This window comes from Oncorhynchus gorbuscha, linkage group LG21, assembly GCF_021184085.1.
Source record: "Oncorhynchus gorbuscha isolate QuinsamMale2020 ecotype Even-year linkage group LG21, OgorEven_v1.0, whole genome shotgun sequence".
NCBI lineage: Eukaryota > Metazoa > Chordata > Actinopteri > Salmoniformes > Salmonidae > Oncorhynchus > Oncorhynchus gorbuscha.
In genome coordinates this window covers 7,202,604-7,223,624 of record NC_060193.1, presented here as the reverse complement: position 1 = coordinate 7,223,624, position 21,021 = coordinate 7,202,604, and the positions used below count along the sequence as shown (strand labels likewise).

The 21,021-nt window shown below is 47.5% G+C and overlaps 1 protein-coding gene across 1 annotated transcript in view; it reads left to right on the top strand.

Annotated features, from left to right (window-relative positions):
- Window positions 1–21,021, top strand: part of LOC124008860 (circularly permutated Ras protein 1-like) — a 53,813-nt gene that overhangs the window by 28,460 nt on the left and 4,332 nt on the right. The window contains exons 7-13 of the mRNA XM_046320442.1: window positions 1,839–1,928; window positions 14,719–14,870; window positions 15,213–15,294; window positions 15,465–15,592; window positions 16,425–16,509; window positions 19,212–19,318; window positions 19,451–19,563. Of these exons, the coding sequence (XP_046176398.1) occupies window positions 1,839–1,928; window positions 14,719–14,870; window positions 15,213–15,294; window positions 15,465–15,592; window positions 16,425–16,509; window positions 19,212–19,318; window positions 19,451–19,563 (757 nt within the window). The remainder of the gene's footprint in view (window positions 1–1,838; window positions 1,929–14,718; window positions 14,871–15,212; window positions 15,295–15,464; window positions 15,593–16,424; window positions 16,510–19,211; window positions 19,319–19,450; window positions 19,564–21,021) is intronic.

Here is a 21,021-nt window from a genome sequence, read left to right as displayed (position 1 = left end):
CAGTCTGATGGTGATAGAAGCTGTTCAACAGTCTGATGGTGATAGAAGCTGTTCAACAGTCTGATGGTGATAGAAGCTGTTCAACAGTCTGATGGTAATAGAAGCTGTTCAACAGTCTGATGGTGATAGAAGCTGTTCAACAGTCTGATGGTGATAGCAGCTGTTCAACAGTCTGATGGTGATAGAAGCTGTTCAACAGTCTGATGGTGTGGTGATAGAAGCTGTTCAACAGTCTGATGGTGATAGAAGCTGTTCAACAGTCTGATGGTGATAGAAGCTGTTCAACAGTCTGATAGAAGCTGTTCAACAGTCTGATGGTGATAGAAGCTTTTCAACAGTCTGATGGTGATAGAAGCTGTTCAACAGTCTGATGGTGATAGAAGCTGTTCAACAGTCTGATGGTAATAGAAGCTGTTCAACAGTCTGATGGTGATAGAAGCTGTTCAACAGTCTGATGGTGATAGAAGCTGTCCAACAGTCTGATGGTGATAGAAGCTGTTCAGCAGTCTGATGGTGATAGAAGCTGTTCAGCAGTCTGATGGTCTGGTAATAGAAGCTGTTTAACAGTCTGATGGTGATAGAAGCTGTTCAATAGTCTGATTGTAATAGAAGCTGTGTTTTTAGTCTCTCGGTCTTAGCTGTGATGCACCTGTACTGTCTTAGTCTGTCAGTCGGTAGCCGAGTGAAGAGTCCGTGACTTCGGACTTATGACTTATGTCCTTATGATCTTCTTGGTTAATGTCCTGGAGGGCAGGCAGCGTGCCTTCAGTAATGCGTTGGGCTGACCGCACCACCCTCTGAAGAGCCCTGCGGTTGAGGGTGGTGCAGTTGTCGTACCAGGCGGTGATGCGCGACAGAATGATCTCAATGGTACATTTGTAAAAGTTTGTGAGGGTCTAAGGGGCCACGCCGAATTTCTTCAGCCTCCTGTGGTTGTAGAGATGCTGTTGTGCCTTCATTCAGTCCATTTCAGGTCCTCAGTGACGCCGAGGAACTTTAAGGGGAGCTTTGTCTCCGTCTAGGAATGGAGAAAAACAATAGTAGAATGTATTTTTCCAGCAAGTGGGGCAAGTGATGTGTTCGTGAAATTTCAGGAGAACTTTCCTTCAATTTCCTTATACAATGAATGCAGATATGCTGTTTCCAATTGGTTTAAAGTTCTGTGTAATTCCTTGAGTGCCAGCGTGGTGTCAGCTTGGGGGGCGGGGTGTACACAGCAGTGAATTCTCTCGGGCGATAATGGGGTCATCATTTGAACGTGAGGTATTTCAGGTCAAGAGGACTGAAACTCTTAAAGGTTTGTACATTCCTACAATCACACCATGAGTTGCTGTTCATGAAACATACTCCTCCGCCTTTTTCCCTCTCCACGCAATGTATGGAAAACGCCACAGGCTGTGGAGCGTGAGGTCCATACAGTGATGGTTTGTTAATAAGATCGGTGTGGAAGAACTTGACTGGCCAGTATAGAGCCCTGACCTCAACCCCATTAAACACCTTCGGGATGAATTGGAACGCTGACTGCGAGTCAGGCTTAATCGCCCAGCATCAGTACCTGACCTCACTAATGCACTTCTGGCTGAATGAAACCAAGTCCCCGCAGCAATGTTCCAACATCTAGTGGAAAGCCTTCCCAGAAAAGTGGAGGCTGTTACAGCAGCAAAGTGGGGACCAACTCCATATCAAGGCCCCTGATTTTGGAATTTGATGTTTGACGAGCAGGTGTCCACATACTTTTGGCAACGTAGTGTATGCCAATGCTCTCTCTCTCTCTCTCTCTCTCTCTCTCTCTCTCTCTCTCTCTCTCTCTCTCTCTCTCTCTCTCTCTCTCTCTGTAGAGTATTCAGGATGCCCTCCAGAGGGCGCTGTCCTCTCTGCTGCAGACCTCACCTCACCGCAGAGTCGCCATGGTTACCTTCAATGACCAGGTACTGATTGATTTTGGGGAGAGAATTTAGAGGGAGGGAGGGAAACAGGTCCTGTATATAGACTTTGTTATTCTCCTATTGTTTTATTAACTGTACATTTGTTTATGTGTAACTCTGTTGTTGTTGTTTGTGTCGCACTGCTTTGCTTTATCTTGGCCAGGTCACAGTTGTAAATGAGAACTTGTTCTCAACTAGCCTACCTGGTTAAGTAAAGGTGAAAAAAAAAGAAATTATACATTTTTGAAACCATTATTTAGAACCACTGCTGTGTCGTCTGCAAACTTGATGATTGAGTTGGAGGCGTGCGTGGCCACGCAGTCATGGGTGAACAGTGAGTAGAGGAGGCGGCTGAGCAGGCACCGTTGTGTGGCCCCTGTGTTGAGGGTCAGCGTCGTGGAGGTGTTGTTGCCTACCTTCACCACCTGGGGGGCGGCCCGTCAGGAAGTCAAAGGACCCAGTAGCACAGGGCGGGGTTCAAAGTACTATCGTGTCACATTGCCTCAGACTGGGAAAACTACTGGCACCCGGTTGTGTATGACACAGATTTAGTGAACCGTAGTGATATATTTTCAGTTATGACAAGAGTCCTTTGATAGCAGGAATCAACCGTGTACAGAACAATGTTGAGAAACTTACCGTCTGCTGATTTTTGAGATGATTGTATCAAGAACTAAAGAAGGATAGATAGTGGTGAGTGCTTTTGTTGCATGTGTACGTGTGTGTTGTGTGTGTGTGTTGTGTGCATGTGTACGTGTGTATTGTGTGCATGTGTACGTGTGTGTTGTGTGCATGTGTATGTGTGTGTTGTGTGTGTGTGTTGTGTGCATGTGTACGTGTGTGTTGTGTGCATGTGTAAGTGTGTGTTGTGTGCATGTGTATGTGTGTGTTGTGTGAGTGTGTTGTGTGCATGTGTACGTGTGTGTTGTGTGCATGCGTACGTGTGTGTTGTGTGCATGTGTATGTTTGTGTGTGTGTGTTGTGTGCATGTGTACGTGTGTGTTGTGTGCATGTGTAAGTGTGTGTTGTGTGCATGTGTATGTGTGTATTGTGTGAGTGTGTTGTGTGCATGTGTACGTGTGTGTTGTGTGCATGCATACGTGTGTGTTGTGTGCATGTGTATGTGTGTGTTGTGTGTGTGTGTGTTGTGTGCATGTGTACGTGTGTGTTGTGTGCATGTGTATGTGTGTGTTGTGTGCATGTGTATGTGTGTGTTGTGTGAGTGTGTTGTGTGCATGTGTACGTGTGTGTTGTGTGCATGTGTATGTGTGTGTTGTGTGTATGTGTACGTGTGTGTTGTGTGCATGCGTACGTGTGTGTTGTGTTGCATGTGTATGTGTGTGTTGTGGGCATGTGTACGTGTGTGTTGTGTGTGTTGTGTTGCATGTGTACGTGTGTGTTGTGTGTGTTGTGTTGCATGTGTATGTGTGTGTTGTGTTGCATGTGTATGTGTGTGTTGTGTTGCATGTGTATGTGTGTGTTGTGTTGCATGTGTATGTGTGTGTTGTGTTGCATGTGTATGTGTGTGTTGTGTTGCATGTGTATGTGTGTGTTGTGTTGCATGTGTATGTGTGTGTTGTGTTGCATGTGTATGTGTGTGTTGTGTTGCATGTGTATGTGTGTGTTGTGTTGCATGTGTATGTGTGTGTTGTGTTGCATGTGTATGTGTGTGTTGTGTTGCATGTGTATGTGTGTGTTGTATGTGTGTGTTGTGTTGCATGTGTATGTGTGTGTTGTGTTGTATGTGTGTGTTGTATGTGTGTGTTGTGTGCACGCATGCAGGGGTGTGTGTTTGATCGATAGTGTCAACAATGATTAATGGTGGCTCTTTCCTTTTAATGTATATAAAGGTGCGTGAGTTTCAAGTTTTCGAGAAGCTATTTTTTTTCCCCACCCAATTTCTTTTTCTTTTATGATAAATGATTTCATTGCAATTCAACACCACTTTGCATGACTGGCGACATAATTAGCAGAATCTTCAATGGTTATAAAAAAACCAAGCAAATAAAAAAAAAAAATGGCCTCATCTTGAATACATTCATCTAATGTAGGGTTACAGAGCCTTGCAAAAGTATTCAGACCCCTTGGCCTTGAAACGTATTCAGACCCATTGGCCTTTAAACTTATTCAGACCCCTTGGCCTTGAAACGTATTCAGACCCATTGGCCTTTAAACTTATTCAGACCCCTTGGCCTTGAAACGTATTCAGACCCCTTGGCCTTGAAACGTATTCAGACCCCTTGGCCTTTAAACGTATTCAGACCCCTTGGCCTTGAAACGTATTCAGACCCCTTGGCCTTGAAACGTATTCAGACCCCTTGGCCTTGAAACGTATTCAGACCCCTAGGCCTTGAAACGTATTCAGACCCCTCGGCCTTGAAACGTATTCAGACCCCTTGGCCTTGAAACGTATTCAGACCCCTCGGCCTTGAAACGTATTCAGACCCCTCGGCCTTGAAACGTATTCAGACCCCTTGGCCTTGAAACGTATTCAGACCCCTTGGCCTTGAAACGTCAGACCCCTTGGCCAGATTCAGACCCCTTGGCCTTGAAACGTATTCAGACCCCTTGGCCTTGAAACGTATTCAGACCCCTTGGCCTTGAAACGTATTCAGACCCCTAGGCCTTGAAACGTATTCAGACCCCTTGGCCTTGAAACGTATTCAGACCCCTTGGCCTTGAAACGTATTCAGACCCCTTGGCCTTGAAACGTATTCAGACCCCTCGGCCTTGAAACGTATTCAGACCCCTCGGCCTTGAAACGTATTCAGACCCGTCAGGCCTTGAAATGTATTCAGACCCCTCGGCCTTGAAATGTATTCAGACCCCTCGGCCTTGAAACGTATTCAGACCCCTCGGCCTTGAAACGTATTCAGACCCCTCGGCCTTGAAACGTATTCAGACCCCTGGCCTTCAAACGTATTCAGACCCCTCGGCCTTGAAACGTATTCAGACCCCTCGGCCTTGAAACGTATTCAGACCCCTTGGCCTTGAAACGTATTCAGACCCCTTGGCCTTGAAATGTATTCAGACCCCTCGGCCTTGAAATGTATTCAGACCCCTCGGCCTTGAAACGTATTCAGACCCCTCGGCCTTGAAACGTATTCAGACCCCTCGGCCTTGAAACGTATTCAGACCCCTCGGCCTTGAAACGTATTCAGACCCCTCGGCCTTGAAACGTATTCAGACCCCTCGGCCTTGAAACGTATTCAGACCCCTCGGCCTTGAAACGTATTCAGACCCTCGGCCTTGAAACGTATTCAGACCCCTCGGCCTTGAAACGTATTCAGACCCTCGGCCTTGAAACGTATTCAGACCCCTCGGCCTTGAAACGTATTCAGACCCCTCGGCCTTGAAACGTATTCAGACCCCTCGGCCTTGAAATGTATTCAGACCCCTCGGCCTTGAAACGTATTCAGACCCCTCGGCCTTGAAACGTATTCAGACCCCTCGGCCTTGAAACGTATTCAGACCCCTTGGCCTTGAAACGTATTCAGACCCCTCGGCCTTGAAATGTATTCAGACCCCTCGGCCTTGAAACGTATTCAGACCCCCTCGGCCTTGAAATGTATTCAGACCCCTTGGCCTTGAAACGTATTCAGACCCCTCGGCCTTGAAACGTATTCAGACCCCTCGGCCTTGAAACGTATTCAGACCCCTCGGCCTTGAAACGTATTCAGACCCCTCGGCCTTGAAACGTATTCAGACCCCTCGGCCTTGAAACGTATTCAGACCCCTCGGCCTTGAAACGTATTCAGACCCCTCGGCCTTGAAACGTATTCAGACCCCTCGGCCTTGAAACGTATTCAGACCCTCGGCCTTGAAACGTATTCAGACCCCTCGGCCTTGAAACGTATTCAGACCCTCGGCCTTGAAACGTATTCAGACCCTCGGCCTTGAAACGTATTCAGACCCTCGGCCTTGAAACGTATTCAGACCCCTCGGCCTTGAAACGTATTCAGACCCTCGGCCTTGAAACGTATTCAGACCCCTCGGCCTTGAAACGTATTCAGACCCTCGGCCTTGAAACGTATTCAGACCCCTCGGCCTTGAAACGTATTCAGACCCCTCGGCCTTGAAACGTATTCAGACCCCTCGGCCTTGAAACGTATTCAGACCCCCTCGGCCTTGAAACGTATTCAGACCCCTCGGCCTTGAAACGTATTCAGACCCCTCGGCCTTGAAACGTATTCAGACCCCTCGGCCTTGAAACGTATTCAGACCCCTCGGCCTTGAAACGTATTCAGACCCCTCGGCCTTGAAACGTATTCAGACCCCTCGGCCTTGAAACGTATTCAGACCCCTCGGATTTCTTCACATATTGTTGTGTTAAAACGTGGGAAACATTAATTAATTAATTAACATTTGTTTAATTGTCATTTTGTGTTATACAATTTTGATGGGGCCCAAAATAACCATGTAATGTCAAATACTATTATATATATTGTTTTTGATGAATAAAAACGCAATAACTAAAATATAGTAGTTGCATAAGTATTCAGCTTCCTGAGTCAATACATGTTAGAAGCAGCATTGGCAGTGATTACAGCTGTGGTGCTTTCTGGGTAATTCTCGAAGAACTTTGTACACCTGGATTGTGAAATATTTCCCCATTTATTATTTTCAAAATTCTTCAAGCACCAGTTTCCTTCCTGTCCTGCAGCTCAGCTCGGAGGAAAACTGTATCTTCTATGTGTCTGGGTGGTTTAATGCATCATCCACAGCATCATTATGATCTTGAGCAGGCTTAAATAGATAGTAAATGATTCTGATTTGCTATTGTTACCCGTCGACCAATCATTGCCCTTCTTTATGAGGCTTTCGAAAAGCTCCCTGGTCGTTGAATCTGTGTTTGACAGTCAATACTTTTGACTGAGGGACCTTCCAGATGTTGTATGTATGGGGGACAGAGGAAGGGGTAGTCATTCACTACTAGACTGAGGGACCTTCCAGATGTTGTATGTATGGGGGACAGAGGAAGGGGTAGTCATTCACTACTAGACTGAGGGACCTTCCAGATGTTGTATGTATGGGGGACAGAGGAAGGGGTAGTCATTCACTACTAGACTGAGGGACCTTCCAGATGTTGTATGTATGGGGGACAGAGGAAGGGGTAGTCATTCACTACTAGACTGAGGGACCTTCCAGATGTTGTATGTATGAGGGGACAGAGGAAGGGGTAGTCATTCACTACTAGACTGAGGGACCTTCCAGATGTTGTATGTATGGGGGACAGAGGAAGGGGTAGTCATTCACTACTAATTGAGGGACCTTCCAGATGTTGTATGTATGGGGGACAGAGGAAGGGGTAGTCATTCACTACTAGACTGAGGGACCTTCCAGATGTTGTATGTATGGGGGACAGAGGAAGGGGTAGTCATTCACTACTAGACTGAGGACCTTCCAGATGTTGTATGTATGAGGGGACAGAGGAAGGGGTAGTCATTCACTACTAGACTGAGGGACCTTCCAGATGTTGTATGTATGAGGGGACAGAGGAAGGGGTAGTCATTCACTACTAGACTGAGGGACCTTCCAGATGTTGTATGTATGGGGGACAGAGGAAGGGGTAGTCATTCACTACTAGACTGAGGGACCTTCCAGATGTTGTATGTATGGGGGACAGAGGAAGGGGTAGTCATTCACTACTAGACTGAGGGACCTTCCAGATGTTGTATGTATGGGGGACAGAGGAAGGGGTAGTCATTCACTACTAGACTGAGGGACCTTCCAGATGTTGTATGTATGAGGGGACAGAGGAAGGGGTAGTCATTCACTACTAGACTGAGGGACCTTCCAGATGTTGTATGTATGAGGGGACAGAGGAAGGGGTAGTCATTTAAAAAAAAAATGTCTGCCCCTATCATTTCACACAGTGAGTCCATGTCACTTATCATGTGATTTCTTAAGCCAAATTCTACTCCTGAACTAATTCAGGCTTGCCTAAACTAAGGGTCTGAATACTTATGCAACGACTATATTTTAGTAATGAATTTTTGTATTCTTAAAATAAGTATATATATAATTTTTCTTCCACTTTAAAAATTGTAATTTATTTTAATACCGCATTGTAACACAATAACATTTGAAAAAATAAAAATAAAATACAAGGGTTCTGGAATACTTTTGCATGGCAGCGTATTGTAGTCTACTGTATGACATCCACCTGGAGGAGGAAATGATATTGTCCTAAAAACACTTGTGATTTAATAAAATGATCCAAAGCTATTTTTAAAATAGAAGCTAATGATCCTCTGTGGCTAAGTCATGCTCTCTAGTGTAGTCATGCTCTCTAGTGTAGTCATGCTCTCTAGTGTAGTCATGCTCTCTAGTGTAGTCATTTAAATGATTTCATTTATTTCTGGAAAAACGGGGAAAAATTTAATAATTTTGGCAAATGTAATTAAATGTACATTTGGGGAAGTTTAGCTTAGCCAATTAATTATCCCCGAGCTGACGAGGTAAAAAATCTGTGGTTCTGCCCCTGAACAAGGCAGTTAACCCACTGTTCCTAGGCCATCATTGTAAATAAGAATTTGTTCTTAACTGACTTGCCTAGTTCAATAAATGTTAAATAAAGGTTAAATTAAATTAAAATAAATAATGAAAGATGCGCCGCCTATGTGTCTACCTACTAACCTGTCTATCTGTCTACCTACTAACCTGTCTACCTGTCTACCTGCATACCTACTAACCTGTCTACCTGTCTACCTGTCTACCTGCATACCTACTAACCTTTCTACCTGTCTACCTACTAACCTGTCTACCTGTCTACCTGCATACCTACTAACCTGTCTACCTGCATACCTACTAACCTGTCTACCTGTCTACCTATCTACCTGCATACCTACTAACCTTTCTACCTGTCTACCTACTAACCTGTCTACCTGTCTACCTGCATACCTACTAACCTGTCTACCTGCATACCTGCATACCTACTAACCTGTCTACCTGTCTACCTGTCTACCTGTCTACCTACTAACCTGTCTACCTGTCTACCTGTCTACCTGCATACCTACTAACCTGTCTACCTGTCTACCTGCATACCTACTAACCTGTCTACATGTCTACCTACTAACCTGTCTACCTGTCTACCTACTAACCTGTCTACCTGTCTACCTGCATACCTACTAACCTGTCTACCTGTCTACCTGTCTACCTGCATACCTACTAACCTGTCTACCTGTCTACCTGTCTACCTACTAACCTGTCTACCTGTCTACCTGCATACCTACTAACCTGTCTACCTGTCTACCTGTCTACCTACTAACCTGTCTACCTGTCTACCTGCATACCTACTAACCTGTCTACCTGTCTACCTGCATACCTACTAACCTGTCTACCTGTCTACCTGTCTACCTACTAACCTGTCTACCTGTCTACCTGCATACCTACTAACCTGTCTACCTGTCTACCTGCATACCTACTAACCTGTCCACCTGTCTACCTGTCTACCTCCTAACCTGTCTACCTACTAGCCTGTCTACCTGTCTACCTGTCTACCTGCATACCTACTAACCTGTCTACCTGTCTACCTGCATACCTACTAACCTTTCTACCTGTCTACCTGCATACCTACTAACATGTCTACCTGTCTACCTGTCTACCTACTAACCTGTCTACCTGTCTACCTGTCTACCTGCATACCTACTAACCTTTCTACCTGTCTACCTGCATACCTACTAACCTGTCTACCTGTCTACCTGTCTACCTGCATACCTACTAACCTTTCTACCTGTCTACCTGCATACCTACTAACCTGTCTACCTGTCTACCTGTCTACCTACATACCTACTAACCTGTCTACCTGTCTACCTGCATACCTACTAACCTGTCTACCTGTCTACCTGTCTACCTGTCTACCTACTAACCTGTCTACCTGTCTACCTACTAACCTGTCTACCTGTCTACCTGTCTACCTACTAACCTGTCTACCTGCCTACCTGTCTACCTACTAACCTGTCTACCTACTAACCTGCCTACCTGTCTACCTGTCTACCTGCCTACCTGTCTACCTTTCTACCTACTAACCTGCCTACCTGTCTACCTGCCTTCCTTTCTACCTGTCTACCTACTAACCTGTCTACCTGTCTACCTGTCTACCTACTAACCTGTCTACCTGTCTACCTACTAACCTGTCTACCTGTCTACCTGTCTACCTACTAACCTGTCTACCTGCCTACCTTTCTAGCTGTCTACCTACTAACCTGCCTACCTGTCTACATGCCTGCCTGTCTACCTGCCTACCTGTCTACCTATCCACCTGTCTACCTGCCTACCTGTCTACATGCCTGCCTGTCTACCTGCCTACCTGTCTACCTGCCTACCTGTCTACATGCCTGCCTGTCTACCTGCCTACCGGTCTACCTGTCTACCTATCTACCGGTCTACCTGTCTACCTGCCTACCTGTCTACCTGCCTACCGGTCTAGCTGTCTACCTGTCTACCTATCTACCTACTAACCTGCCTACCTGTCTACCTACCTACCTTTCTACCTGTCTACCTACTAACCTGTCTACCTGCCTACCTTTCTACCTGTCTACCTGCCTACCTACTAACCTGTCTACCTGCCTACCTTTCTACATGTCTATCTACTAACCTGCCTACCTGTCTACCTGCCTACCTTTCTACCTGCCTACCTACTAACCTGCCTACCTGCCTACCTTTCTACCTGTCTACCTACTAACCTGCCTACCTGTCTACATGCCTGCCTGCCTACCTGCCTACCTGTCTACCTATCCACCTGTCTACCTGCCTACCTGTCTACATGCCTGCCTGTCTACCTGCCTACCTGTCCACCGGCCTACCTGTGTACATGCCTGCCTGTCTACCTGCCTACCGGTCTACCTGTCTACCGGTCTACCGGTCTACCTGTCTACCTGCCTACCGGTCTACCTGTCTACCTGCCTACCTGTCTACCTGCCTACCGGTCTAGCTGTCTACCTGTCTACCTATCTACCTACTAACCTGTCTACCTGCCTACCTTTCTACCTGTCTACCTGCCTACCTACTAACCTGTCTACCTGCCTACCTTTCTACCTGTCTATCTACTAACCTGCCTACCTGTCTACCTGCCTACCTTTCTACCTGCCTACCTACTAACCTGCCTACCTGCCTACCTTTCTACCTGTCTATCTACTAACCTGCCTACCTGTCTACTTGCCTACCTTTCTACCTGTCTACCTACTAACCTGCCTACCTGTCTACATGCCTGCATGTCTACCTGCCTACCTGTCTACCTATCCACCTGTCTACCTGCCTACCTGTCTACCTTTCTACCTGTCTACCTGCCTACCCTACCTACTAACCTGCCTACCTGCCTACCTTTCTACCTGCTAACCTGCCTACCTGCCTACCTTTCTACCTGTCTACCTGCCTACCGGTCTACCGGTCTACCTGTCTACCTGCCTACCGGTCTACCTGTCTACCTGCCTACCTGTCTACCTGCCTACCGGTCTAGCTGTCTACCTGTCTACCTATCTACCTACTAACCTGCCTACCTGTCTACCTACCTACCTTTCTACCTGTCTACCTACTAACCTGTCTACCTGCCTACCTTTCTACCTGTCTACCTGCCTACCTACTAACCTGTCTACCTGCCTACCTTTCTACATGTCTATCTACTAACCTGCCTACCTGTCTACCTGCCTACCTTTCTACCTGCCTACCTACTAACCTGCCTACCTGCCTACCTTTCTACCTGTCTACCTACTAACCTGCCTACCTGTCTACATGCCTGCCTGTCTACCTGCCTACCTGTCTACCTATCCACCTGTCTACCTGCCTACCTGTCTACATGCCTGCCTGTCTACCTGCCTACCTGTCCACCGGCCTACCTGTGTACATGCCTGCCTGTCTACCTGCCTACCGGTCTACCTGTCTACCGGTCTACCGGTCTACCTGTCTACCTGCCTACCTGCCTACCGGTCTACCTGTCTACCTGCCTACCGGTCTACCTGTCTACCTGCCTACCTGTCTACCTGCCTACCGGTCTAGCTGTCTACCTGTCTACCTATCTACCTACTAACCTGTCTACCTGCCTACCTTTCTACCTGTCTACCTGCCTACCTACTAACCTGTCTACCTGCCTACCTTTCTACCTGTCTATCTACTAACCTGCCTACCTGTCTACCTGCCTACCTTTCTACCTGCCTACCTACTAACCTGCCTACCTGCCTACCTTTCTACCTGTCTATCTACTAACCTGCCTACCTGTCTACTTGCCTACCTTTCTACCTGTCTACCTACTAACCTGCCTACCTGTCTACATGCCTGCCTGTCTACCTGCCTACCTGTCTACCTATCCACCTGTCTACCTGCCTACCTGTCTACATGCCTGCCTGTCTACCTGCCTACCTGTCTACCTGCCTACCTGTCTACCTACTAACCTGTCTACCTACTAACCTGCCTACCTGTCTACCTGTCTACCTGCCTACCTGTCTACCTTTCTACCTACTAACCTGCCTACCTGTCTACCTGCCTTCCTTTCTACCTGTCTACCTACTAACCTGTCTACCTGTCTACCTGTCTACCTACTAACCTGTCTACCTGTCTACCTACTAACCTGTCTACCTGTCTACCTGTCTACCTACTAACCTGTCTACCTGCCTACCTTTCTAGCTGTCTACCTACTAACCTGCCTACCTGTCTACATGCCTGCCTGTCTACCTGCCTACCTGTCTACCTATCCACCTGTCTACCTGCCTACCTGTCTACATGCCTGCCTGTCTACCTGCCTACCTGTCTACCTGCCTACCTGTCTACATGCCTGCCTGTCTACCTGCCTACCGGTCTACCTGTCTACCTATCTACCGGTCTACCTTTCTACCTGTCTACCTGCCTACCTACTAACCTGCCTACCTGCCTACCTTTCTACCTGTCTACCTGCCTACCTGCCTACCTGTCTACCTTTCTACCTGTCTACCTGCCTACCTACTAACCTGCCTACCTGTCTACCTTTCTACCTGTCTACCTGTCTACCTGTCTACCTTTCTACCTGTCTACCTGCCTACCTGTCTACCTTTCTACCTGTCTACCTGCCTACCTACTAACCTGCCTACCTGCCTACCTTTCTACCTGTCTACCTGCCTACCGGTCTACCGGTCTACCTGTCTACCCTACCGGTCTACCTGTCTACCTGCCTACCTGTCTACCTGCCTACCGGTCTAGCTGTCTACCTGTCTACCTATCTACCTACTAACCTGCCTACCTGTCTACCTATCTACCTTTCTACCTGTCTACCTACTAACCTGTCTACCTGCCTACCTTTCTACCTGTCTACCTGCCTACCTACTAACCTGTCTACCTGCCTACCTTTCTACCTGTCTACCTCTACTACCTGTCTACCTGCTACTAACCTGTCTACCTGCCTACCTTTCTACCTGTCTACCTGCCTACCTACTAACCTGTCTACCTGCCTACCTTTCTACCTGTCTACCTACTAACCTGCCTACCTGTCTACATGCCTGCCTGTCTACCTGCCTACCTGTCTACCTATCCACCTGTCTACCTGCCTACCTGTCTACATGCCTGCCTGTCTACCTGCCTACCTGTCCACCTGCCTACCTGTGTACATGCCTGCCTGTCTACCTGCCTACCGGTCTACCTGTCTACCTGTCTACCGGTCTACCTGTCTACCTGCCTACCTGCCTACCGGTCTACCTGTCTACCTGCCTACCGGTCTACCTGTCTACCTGCCTACCTGTCTACCTGCCTACCGGTCTAGCTGTCTACCTGTCTACCTATCTACCTACTAACCTGTCTACCTGCCTACCTTTCTACCTGTCTACCTGCCTACCTACTAACCTGTCTACCTGCCTACCTTTCTACCTGTCTATCTACTAACCTGCCTACCTGTCTACCTGCCTACCTTTCTACCTGCCTACCTACTAATCTGCCTACCTGCCTACCTTTCTACCTGTCTATCTACTAACCTGCCTACCTGTATACCTGCCTACCTTTCTACCTGTCTACCTACTAACCTGCCTACCTGTCTACATGCCTGCCTGTCTACCTGCCTACCTGTCTACCTATCCACCTGTCTACCTGCCTACCTGTCTACATGCCTGCCTGTCTACCTGCCTACCTGTCTACCTGCCTACCGGTCTACCTGTCTACCTGTCTACCGGTCTACCTTTCTACCTGTCTACCTGCCTACAGGTCTACCTGTCTACCGGTCTACCTGTCTACCTGTCTACCTATCTACCTACTAACCTGCCTACCTGCCTACCTGTCTACCTGCCGACCTGTACTCCTGTGGCATATGTGGCCCTCCCTCCCTCCCTCCCTCCCTCCCTCCCTCTCTAGGTAGTAGTGTATGGTGATGGTTCAGGTGTACCAGTCTCTCTGAGGGACTGGGCTATCAATAACACTCCCTCCCCATCTGTCCCTCCCTACCTCCCTCCCCTCCCTCCCTCCCTCCCTCCCTCCCTCCCTCCCTCTCTAGGTAGTAGTGTATGGTGATGGTTCAGGTGTACCAGTCTCTCTGAGGGACTGGGCTATCAATAACACTCTCCCTCCCTCCCTCCCTCCCTCCCTCCCTCCCTCCCTCCCTCCCTCCCTCCCTCCCTCCCTCCCTCCCTCCCTCCCTCTCTAGGTAGTAGTGTATGGTGATGGTTCAGGTGTACCAGTCTCTCTGAGGGACTGGGCTATCAATAACACTCCCTCCCCATCCCCTCCCTCTCTCCCTCTGTAGGTAGTAGTGTATGGTGATGGTTCAGGTGTACCAGTCTCTCTGAGGGACTGGGCTATCAATAACACTCCCTCCCCATCCCCTCCCTCTCTCCCTCTGTAGGTAGTAGTGTATGGTGATGGTTCAGGTTCACCAGTCTCTCTCAGGGACTGGGCTCTAGTTGATTCTGACTACCTGAGACAACAGGGTAAACAGTACAACCCTCCACACTGTATAGCTGAGAGCTACCAACACCTCTCACTGAGAGTCAAAGAGTGAGTCTGTCTGTCTGGTTGACTGTCTGTCTATTTGTCTGGCTGGCTGCCTGACTGGTTGTCTGTCTGTCTGTCTGTCTGTCTGATTGATTGACTGACTGGCTGTATGACTGTCTGGTTGACCGTTTGTCTGGCTAGCTGACTGTCTGCTTGACTGTTTGACTGGCTAACTGACTGTCTGGTTGGCTGTTTGACTGGCTGAATGACTGCCTGATTGACTGTCTGACTGGCTGTATGACTGTCTGGTTGACTGTTTGACTGGCTAGCTGACTGTCTGGTTGACTGTTTGACTGGCTAGCTGACTGTCTGCCTATCTTATTAAAACTGTATCTCCCTCTCCAGGCTGAGGGAGCATGGAGCTACAGCGCTGGGTCCTGCTGCCTTGGTCTCCGTTGCTATGGCGTCTCGATACGTGGGGTCAAAGGTCAGAGCTGAGCATTCCATCCAATACCAGTTCACTTCCTGTCTCACAGCCAATCCGATGCCTGGTTGACATTCTGACAGCATGTCCCATTTCTGTCTGTTTGACAACTCCTATGTTATTGTTGCGACCATTTATAATCTTTCTGTGTTCTGTGATTGGTTGACCTCTAGGTGATCCTGTGTACAGACGGGCGAGCTAACATCGGATTGGGTCTAATGGAGGAGAGTCCCGCCCCTTTCTCCTCCCCCCAGTCATCTTACTTCTACAGACAGCTAGCCCACGAGGCAGCTAACAGCGGGTTAGTGTACCCCCGAAATACCTCCACGTACCTTCTATATACCACCGAAACATCCACGCCCAAAAGCTTATCACAAATCTCCCAAATATCAAAACCCATGTCCACCCAGGACAGCAGAGGACTGTTTACCCACTGGTTTAGCGTGGGGGGCACAAGTTTTGGGGACCCCCCCCAGATAGCATATGAACACATCATAAGCCATGGAATAAATGTTTAGAATTACAGGACTGACTGATTGGCTGACTGATTGACTAACTGATTGGCTGACTGACTGATTGGCTGACTGATTGACTGACTGACTGATTGGCTGACTGACTGATTGGCTGACTGATTGGCTGACTGACTGGCTGACTGACTGGCTGACTGATTGGCTGACTGACTGGCTGACTGATTGGCTGACTGACTGGCTGACTGATTGGCTGACTGATTGGCTGACTGATTGGCTGACTGATTGGCTGACTGACTGACTGATTGGCTGACTGACTGACTGACTGATTGGCTGACTGACTGACTGACTGATTGGCAGACTGACTGGCTGATTGGCTGACTGACTGACTGACTGACTGGCTGACTGGCTGATTGGCTGACTGACTGACTGGCTGACTGATTGATTGACTGATTGATTGATTGACTGGCTGACTGATTGGCTGACTGATTGACTGACTGGCTGACTGACTGGCTGACTGTTTGGCTGACTGACTGACTGGCTGACTGATTGGCTGACTGTTTGGCTGACTGACTGACTGACTGGCTGACTGATTGACTGGCTGACTGATTGGCTGACTGATTGGCTGACTGATTGGCTGACTGATTGTATTACCTGTTTCTGCAGTGTGATAGTGTCGGTGATGACATTTGAGGGAACAGACTGCAGGTTGGCTGAGGTGGGACTACTGGCAGACCAGACTGGAGGCAGGGTGAGACTCACTCACAAACAACAGATCTGCCCAGTCATGGACACACACACACACACACACACACACACACACACACACACACACACACACACACACACACACACACACACACACACACACACACACACACACACACACACACACACACACACACACACACACACACACACACACACACACACACACACACACACACCTGTGTAAATGTCTGGGATAGCATCAGCCTAAGGAATCAAAAACAGAAACATGAAGGTAGAGTTTTGGCAGCCTCTGTGGCAGTACATGCCAGGAATGTGTGAGTGTGTGAGTTTAGCCATTGAGGTGATGAGAGATGTGCTTCCTTCCTTGTTTGTTTGTTACTTCAACAGTGTTCTAGAACACCTTGGTCTTCTCTGTCTCTAGTCTTCCTCATTGGATGATTGGTTTAGTATGTGAAAGTTCATTCGACTCTCTCTCTTTCTCTCTCTCTCTCTCTCTCTCTCTCTCTCTCTCTCTCTCTCTCTCTCTCTCTCTCTCTCTCTCTCTCTCTCTCTCTCTCTCTCTCTCTCTGTCTCTCTCTCTCTCTTTCTCTCTCTCTCTCTGTCTCTCTCTCTGTCTCTCTCTCTCTGTCTCTCTCTCTCTCTCTCTGTCTCTCTCTCTGTCTCTCTCTCTCTCTCTCTTCTCTCTCTCTCTCTCTCTCTCTCTCTCTCTCTCTATCTCTCTCTTTCTCTTCCTCTGCTCCCTCTGCTCTCTTCTGCATTTCTCTTCCACACCTCCTCTTCTCACCAGTCCTTTCCCACCCTTTCAATTAAATTCAATTCAAGGGGCTTTATTGCCATGGTAAACATTTCTCTACCTCTCATTTCTCTACCTCTCATTTCTCCACCTCTCACCCTTTCCTTCTCGTCCTCCTCCTCCCCCTCTTCCTTCTCCATGTCAGTCCAGAATATATATATATACATGTACAGCTGATTTTGTACGTTTGCCCAGAATAACAACAAAATACAGAAAACCGCATGTCAAAAATGTTATACATTTATTTGCATTTTAATGAGGGAAATAAGTATTTGACACCTCTGCAAAACATGACTTAGTACTTGGTGGCAAAACCCTTGTTGGCAAAAAAGGTCAGACATTTCTTGTCGTTGGCCACCAGGTTTGCACACATCCCAGGAGGGATTTTGTCCCACTCCTCTCTGCAGATCTTCTCCAAGTCATTAAGTTTTCGAGGCCAACGTTTGGCAACTCAAACCTTCAGCGCTGGCTAGGCCACTCCAGGACCTTAATGTGCTTCTTGAGCCACTCCTTTGTTGCCTTGGCTGTGTGTTTTGGGTCATTGTCATGCTGGAATACCCATCCACGACCCATTTTCAATGCCCTGGCTGAGGGAAGGAGGTTCTCACCCAAGATTTGATGGTACATGGCCCCGTCCATCGTCCCTTTGATGCGTTGAAGTTGTCCTGTCCCCTTAGCAGAAAAACACCCCCAAAGCATAATGTTTCCACCTCCATGTTTGACGGTGGGGATGGTGTTCTTGGGGTTATAGGCCACATTTCTCCTCCTCCAAACACGGCGAGTTGAGTTGATGCCAAAGAGCTCCATTTTGGTCTCATCTGACCACAACACTTTCACCCAGTTGTCCTCTGAATCATTCAGATGTTCATTTGCAAACTTCAGACGGGCATGTATATGTGCTTTCTTGAGCAGGGGGACCTTGCGGGCGCTGCAGGACTTCAGTCCTTCACGGCGTAGTGTGTTACCAATTGTTTTCTTGGTCTTTGCCATGGTGGAGAGTTTGGAATCTGATTGATTGATTACTTCTGTGGACAGGTGTCTTTTATACAGGTAACAAACTGAGATTAGGAGCACTCCCTTTAAGAGAGTGTGCTCCTAATCTCAGCTCGTTACCTGTATAAAAGACACCTGGGAGCCAGAAATCTTTCTGATTGAGAGGGGGTCAAATACTTATTTCCCTCATTAAAATTCAAATCAATTTATAACATTTTTGACATGCGTTTTTCAGGATTTTTTGTTGTTGTTATTCTGTCTCTCACTGTTCAAATAAACCTACCATTAAAATGATGGACTGATCATTTCTTTGTCAGTGGGCAAACGTACAAAATCAGCAGGGGATCAAATACTTTTTCCTTCACTGTATGTGTCACGCCCTGGCCATAGAGAGGCTTTTATTCTCTATTTTGGTTAGGCCAGGGTGTGACTAGGATGGGCATTCTAGATTCTTTATTTCTATGTTTTTCTGTTTCTATGTTTTGGCCGGGTATGGTTCTCAATCAGGGACAGCTGTCTATCGTTGTCTCTGATTGGGAAACATACTTAGGCAGCCTGTTTTGCCACCTTAGTTGTATAGTTAGTATAAGTATAAGTTAGTTAGTTAGTTAGTTAGTTAGTTAGTTAGTTAGTTAGTTAGTTAGTTAGTTAGTTAGTTAGTTAGTTAGTCAGTTAGTTAGTTAGTTAGTTAGTTATACATACAGTGCATTCGGAAAGTATTCAGACCCCTTGACTTTTTCCATAGTTTGTTACGTTATTCTAAAATTAAAAAAGATTAAATAGCTTTTGGTGTGTATAGATATTATGGACAGTATATGAATATAAAATGTGTGTACATCAGTAGTTATGAAGGATGAGCCTGGACTAGAATACAGTATATACATATAAAGTGGGTAAAACAGTATGTAAACTCACATCCTCTGTCAACTGTTCAGGTGAATATAGTAAGCATCGGTACCGTAGCAACAGAGATCCAGTCAGCTCTGGCCGACAACATCCTAGCAACGGGTGTCATGGCAACGCTACTAGCAGCTGATGGCGTGTGAGTATGACTCCATTTTGGGTTAAGTGTGACACACATACACATCTTTGATTTCAATATATTTTTAAATTTTTATTCAAGTCTCTACAGTCAGTCATGAAAACATGTGACGTCTCTCTGTCTGTCCACCAGGTATTTCCCTTACGAGGAGGAGTGTAGCCACCGTCTAGTAAGAGAGATAGGGAACGTAACAGAAGCAGTAGAAATCACCTTTCAGTTCGCCTGCAAGCCTGACAGCGTAGAGAGTGAGTGACACACACACACACACATATATGCATAGAAGCATGCACAGACATGCACACGACAACAACGAGACGGCCTACAGGGAGGAGGTGAGGGCCCTCAGAGGTTGGTGTCAGGAAAATAACCTCACACTCAACGTCAACAAAACAAAGGAGATGATCGTGGACTTCAGCAAGCAGCAGAGGGAGCACCCCCCTATCCACATCCACATCGACGGGACAGTAGTGGAGAAGGTGGAAAGTTTTAAGTTTCTTGGCGTACACATCACAGACAAACTGAAATGATCCACCCACACAGACAGCGTGGTGAAGAAGGCCCAGTAGCGCCTCCTCAACCTCAGGAGGCTGAAGAAATGTGGCTTGTCACCCAATACCCTGACAAACTTTTACAGATGCACAATCGAGAGCATCCTGTCGGAAACTGCACCCCGTCAACCGCAAGACTTTCCAGAGGGTGGTGCGGTCTGCACAACGCATCACTGGGGGCAAACTACCTGCCCTCCATGACACCTACAGCACCCGATGTCACAGGAAGGCCATAAAGATCATCAAGGACAACAACCACCCGAGCCACTGCCTGTTCAACCCACTGTCATCCAGAAGGCGAGGTCAGTACAGGTGCATCAAAACTGGGACTGAGAGACTGAAAAACAGCTTCTATCTCAAGGCTATCAGACTCCTAAACAGCAATAACTAACTCAGAGAGGCTGCTGCCTACATCAAATCAAATGTATTTATAAAGCCCTTCGTACATCAGATGATATCTCAAAGTGCTGTACGGAAACCCAGCCTAAAACCCCAAACAGCAAGCACTGCAGGTGTAGAAGCACGGTGGCTAGGAAAAACTCCCTGAAAGGCCAAAACCTAGGAAGAAACCTAGAGAGGAACCAGGCTATGAGGGGTGGCCAGTCCTCTTCTGGCTGTGCCGGGTGGAGATTATAACAGAACATGGCCAAGATGTTCAAATGTTCATAAATGACCAGCATGGTCAAATAACAATAAGGCAGAACAGTTGAAACTGGAGCAGCAGCACGACCAGGTGGACTGGGGACAGCAAGGAGTCACCATGCCAGGTAGTCCTGAGGCATGGTCCTAGGGCTCAGGTCAGTTGAAACTGGTGCAGCAGCATGGCCAGGTGGACTGGGGACAGCAAGGAGTCATCATGTCAGGTAGTCCTGGGACATGGTCCTAGGGCTCAGGTCAGTTGAAACTGGTGCAGCAGCATGGCCAGGTGGACTGGGGACAGCAAGGAGTCATCATGTCAGGTAGTCCTGAGGCATGGTCCTTGGGCTCAGGTCCTCAGAGAGAGAGAAAGATAGAGAGAAAGAGAGAATTAGAGAGAGCACACTTAAATTCACACAGGACACCGAATAGGACAGGAGAAGTACTCCAGATATAACAAACTGACCCTAGCCCCCCGACACATAAACTACTGCAACATAAATACTGGAGGCTGAGATA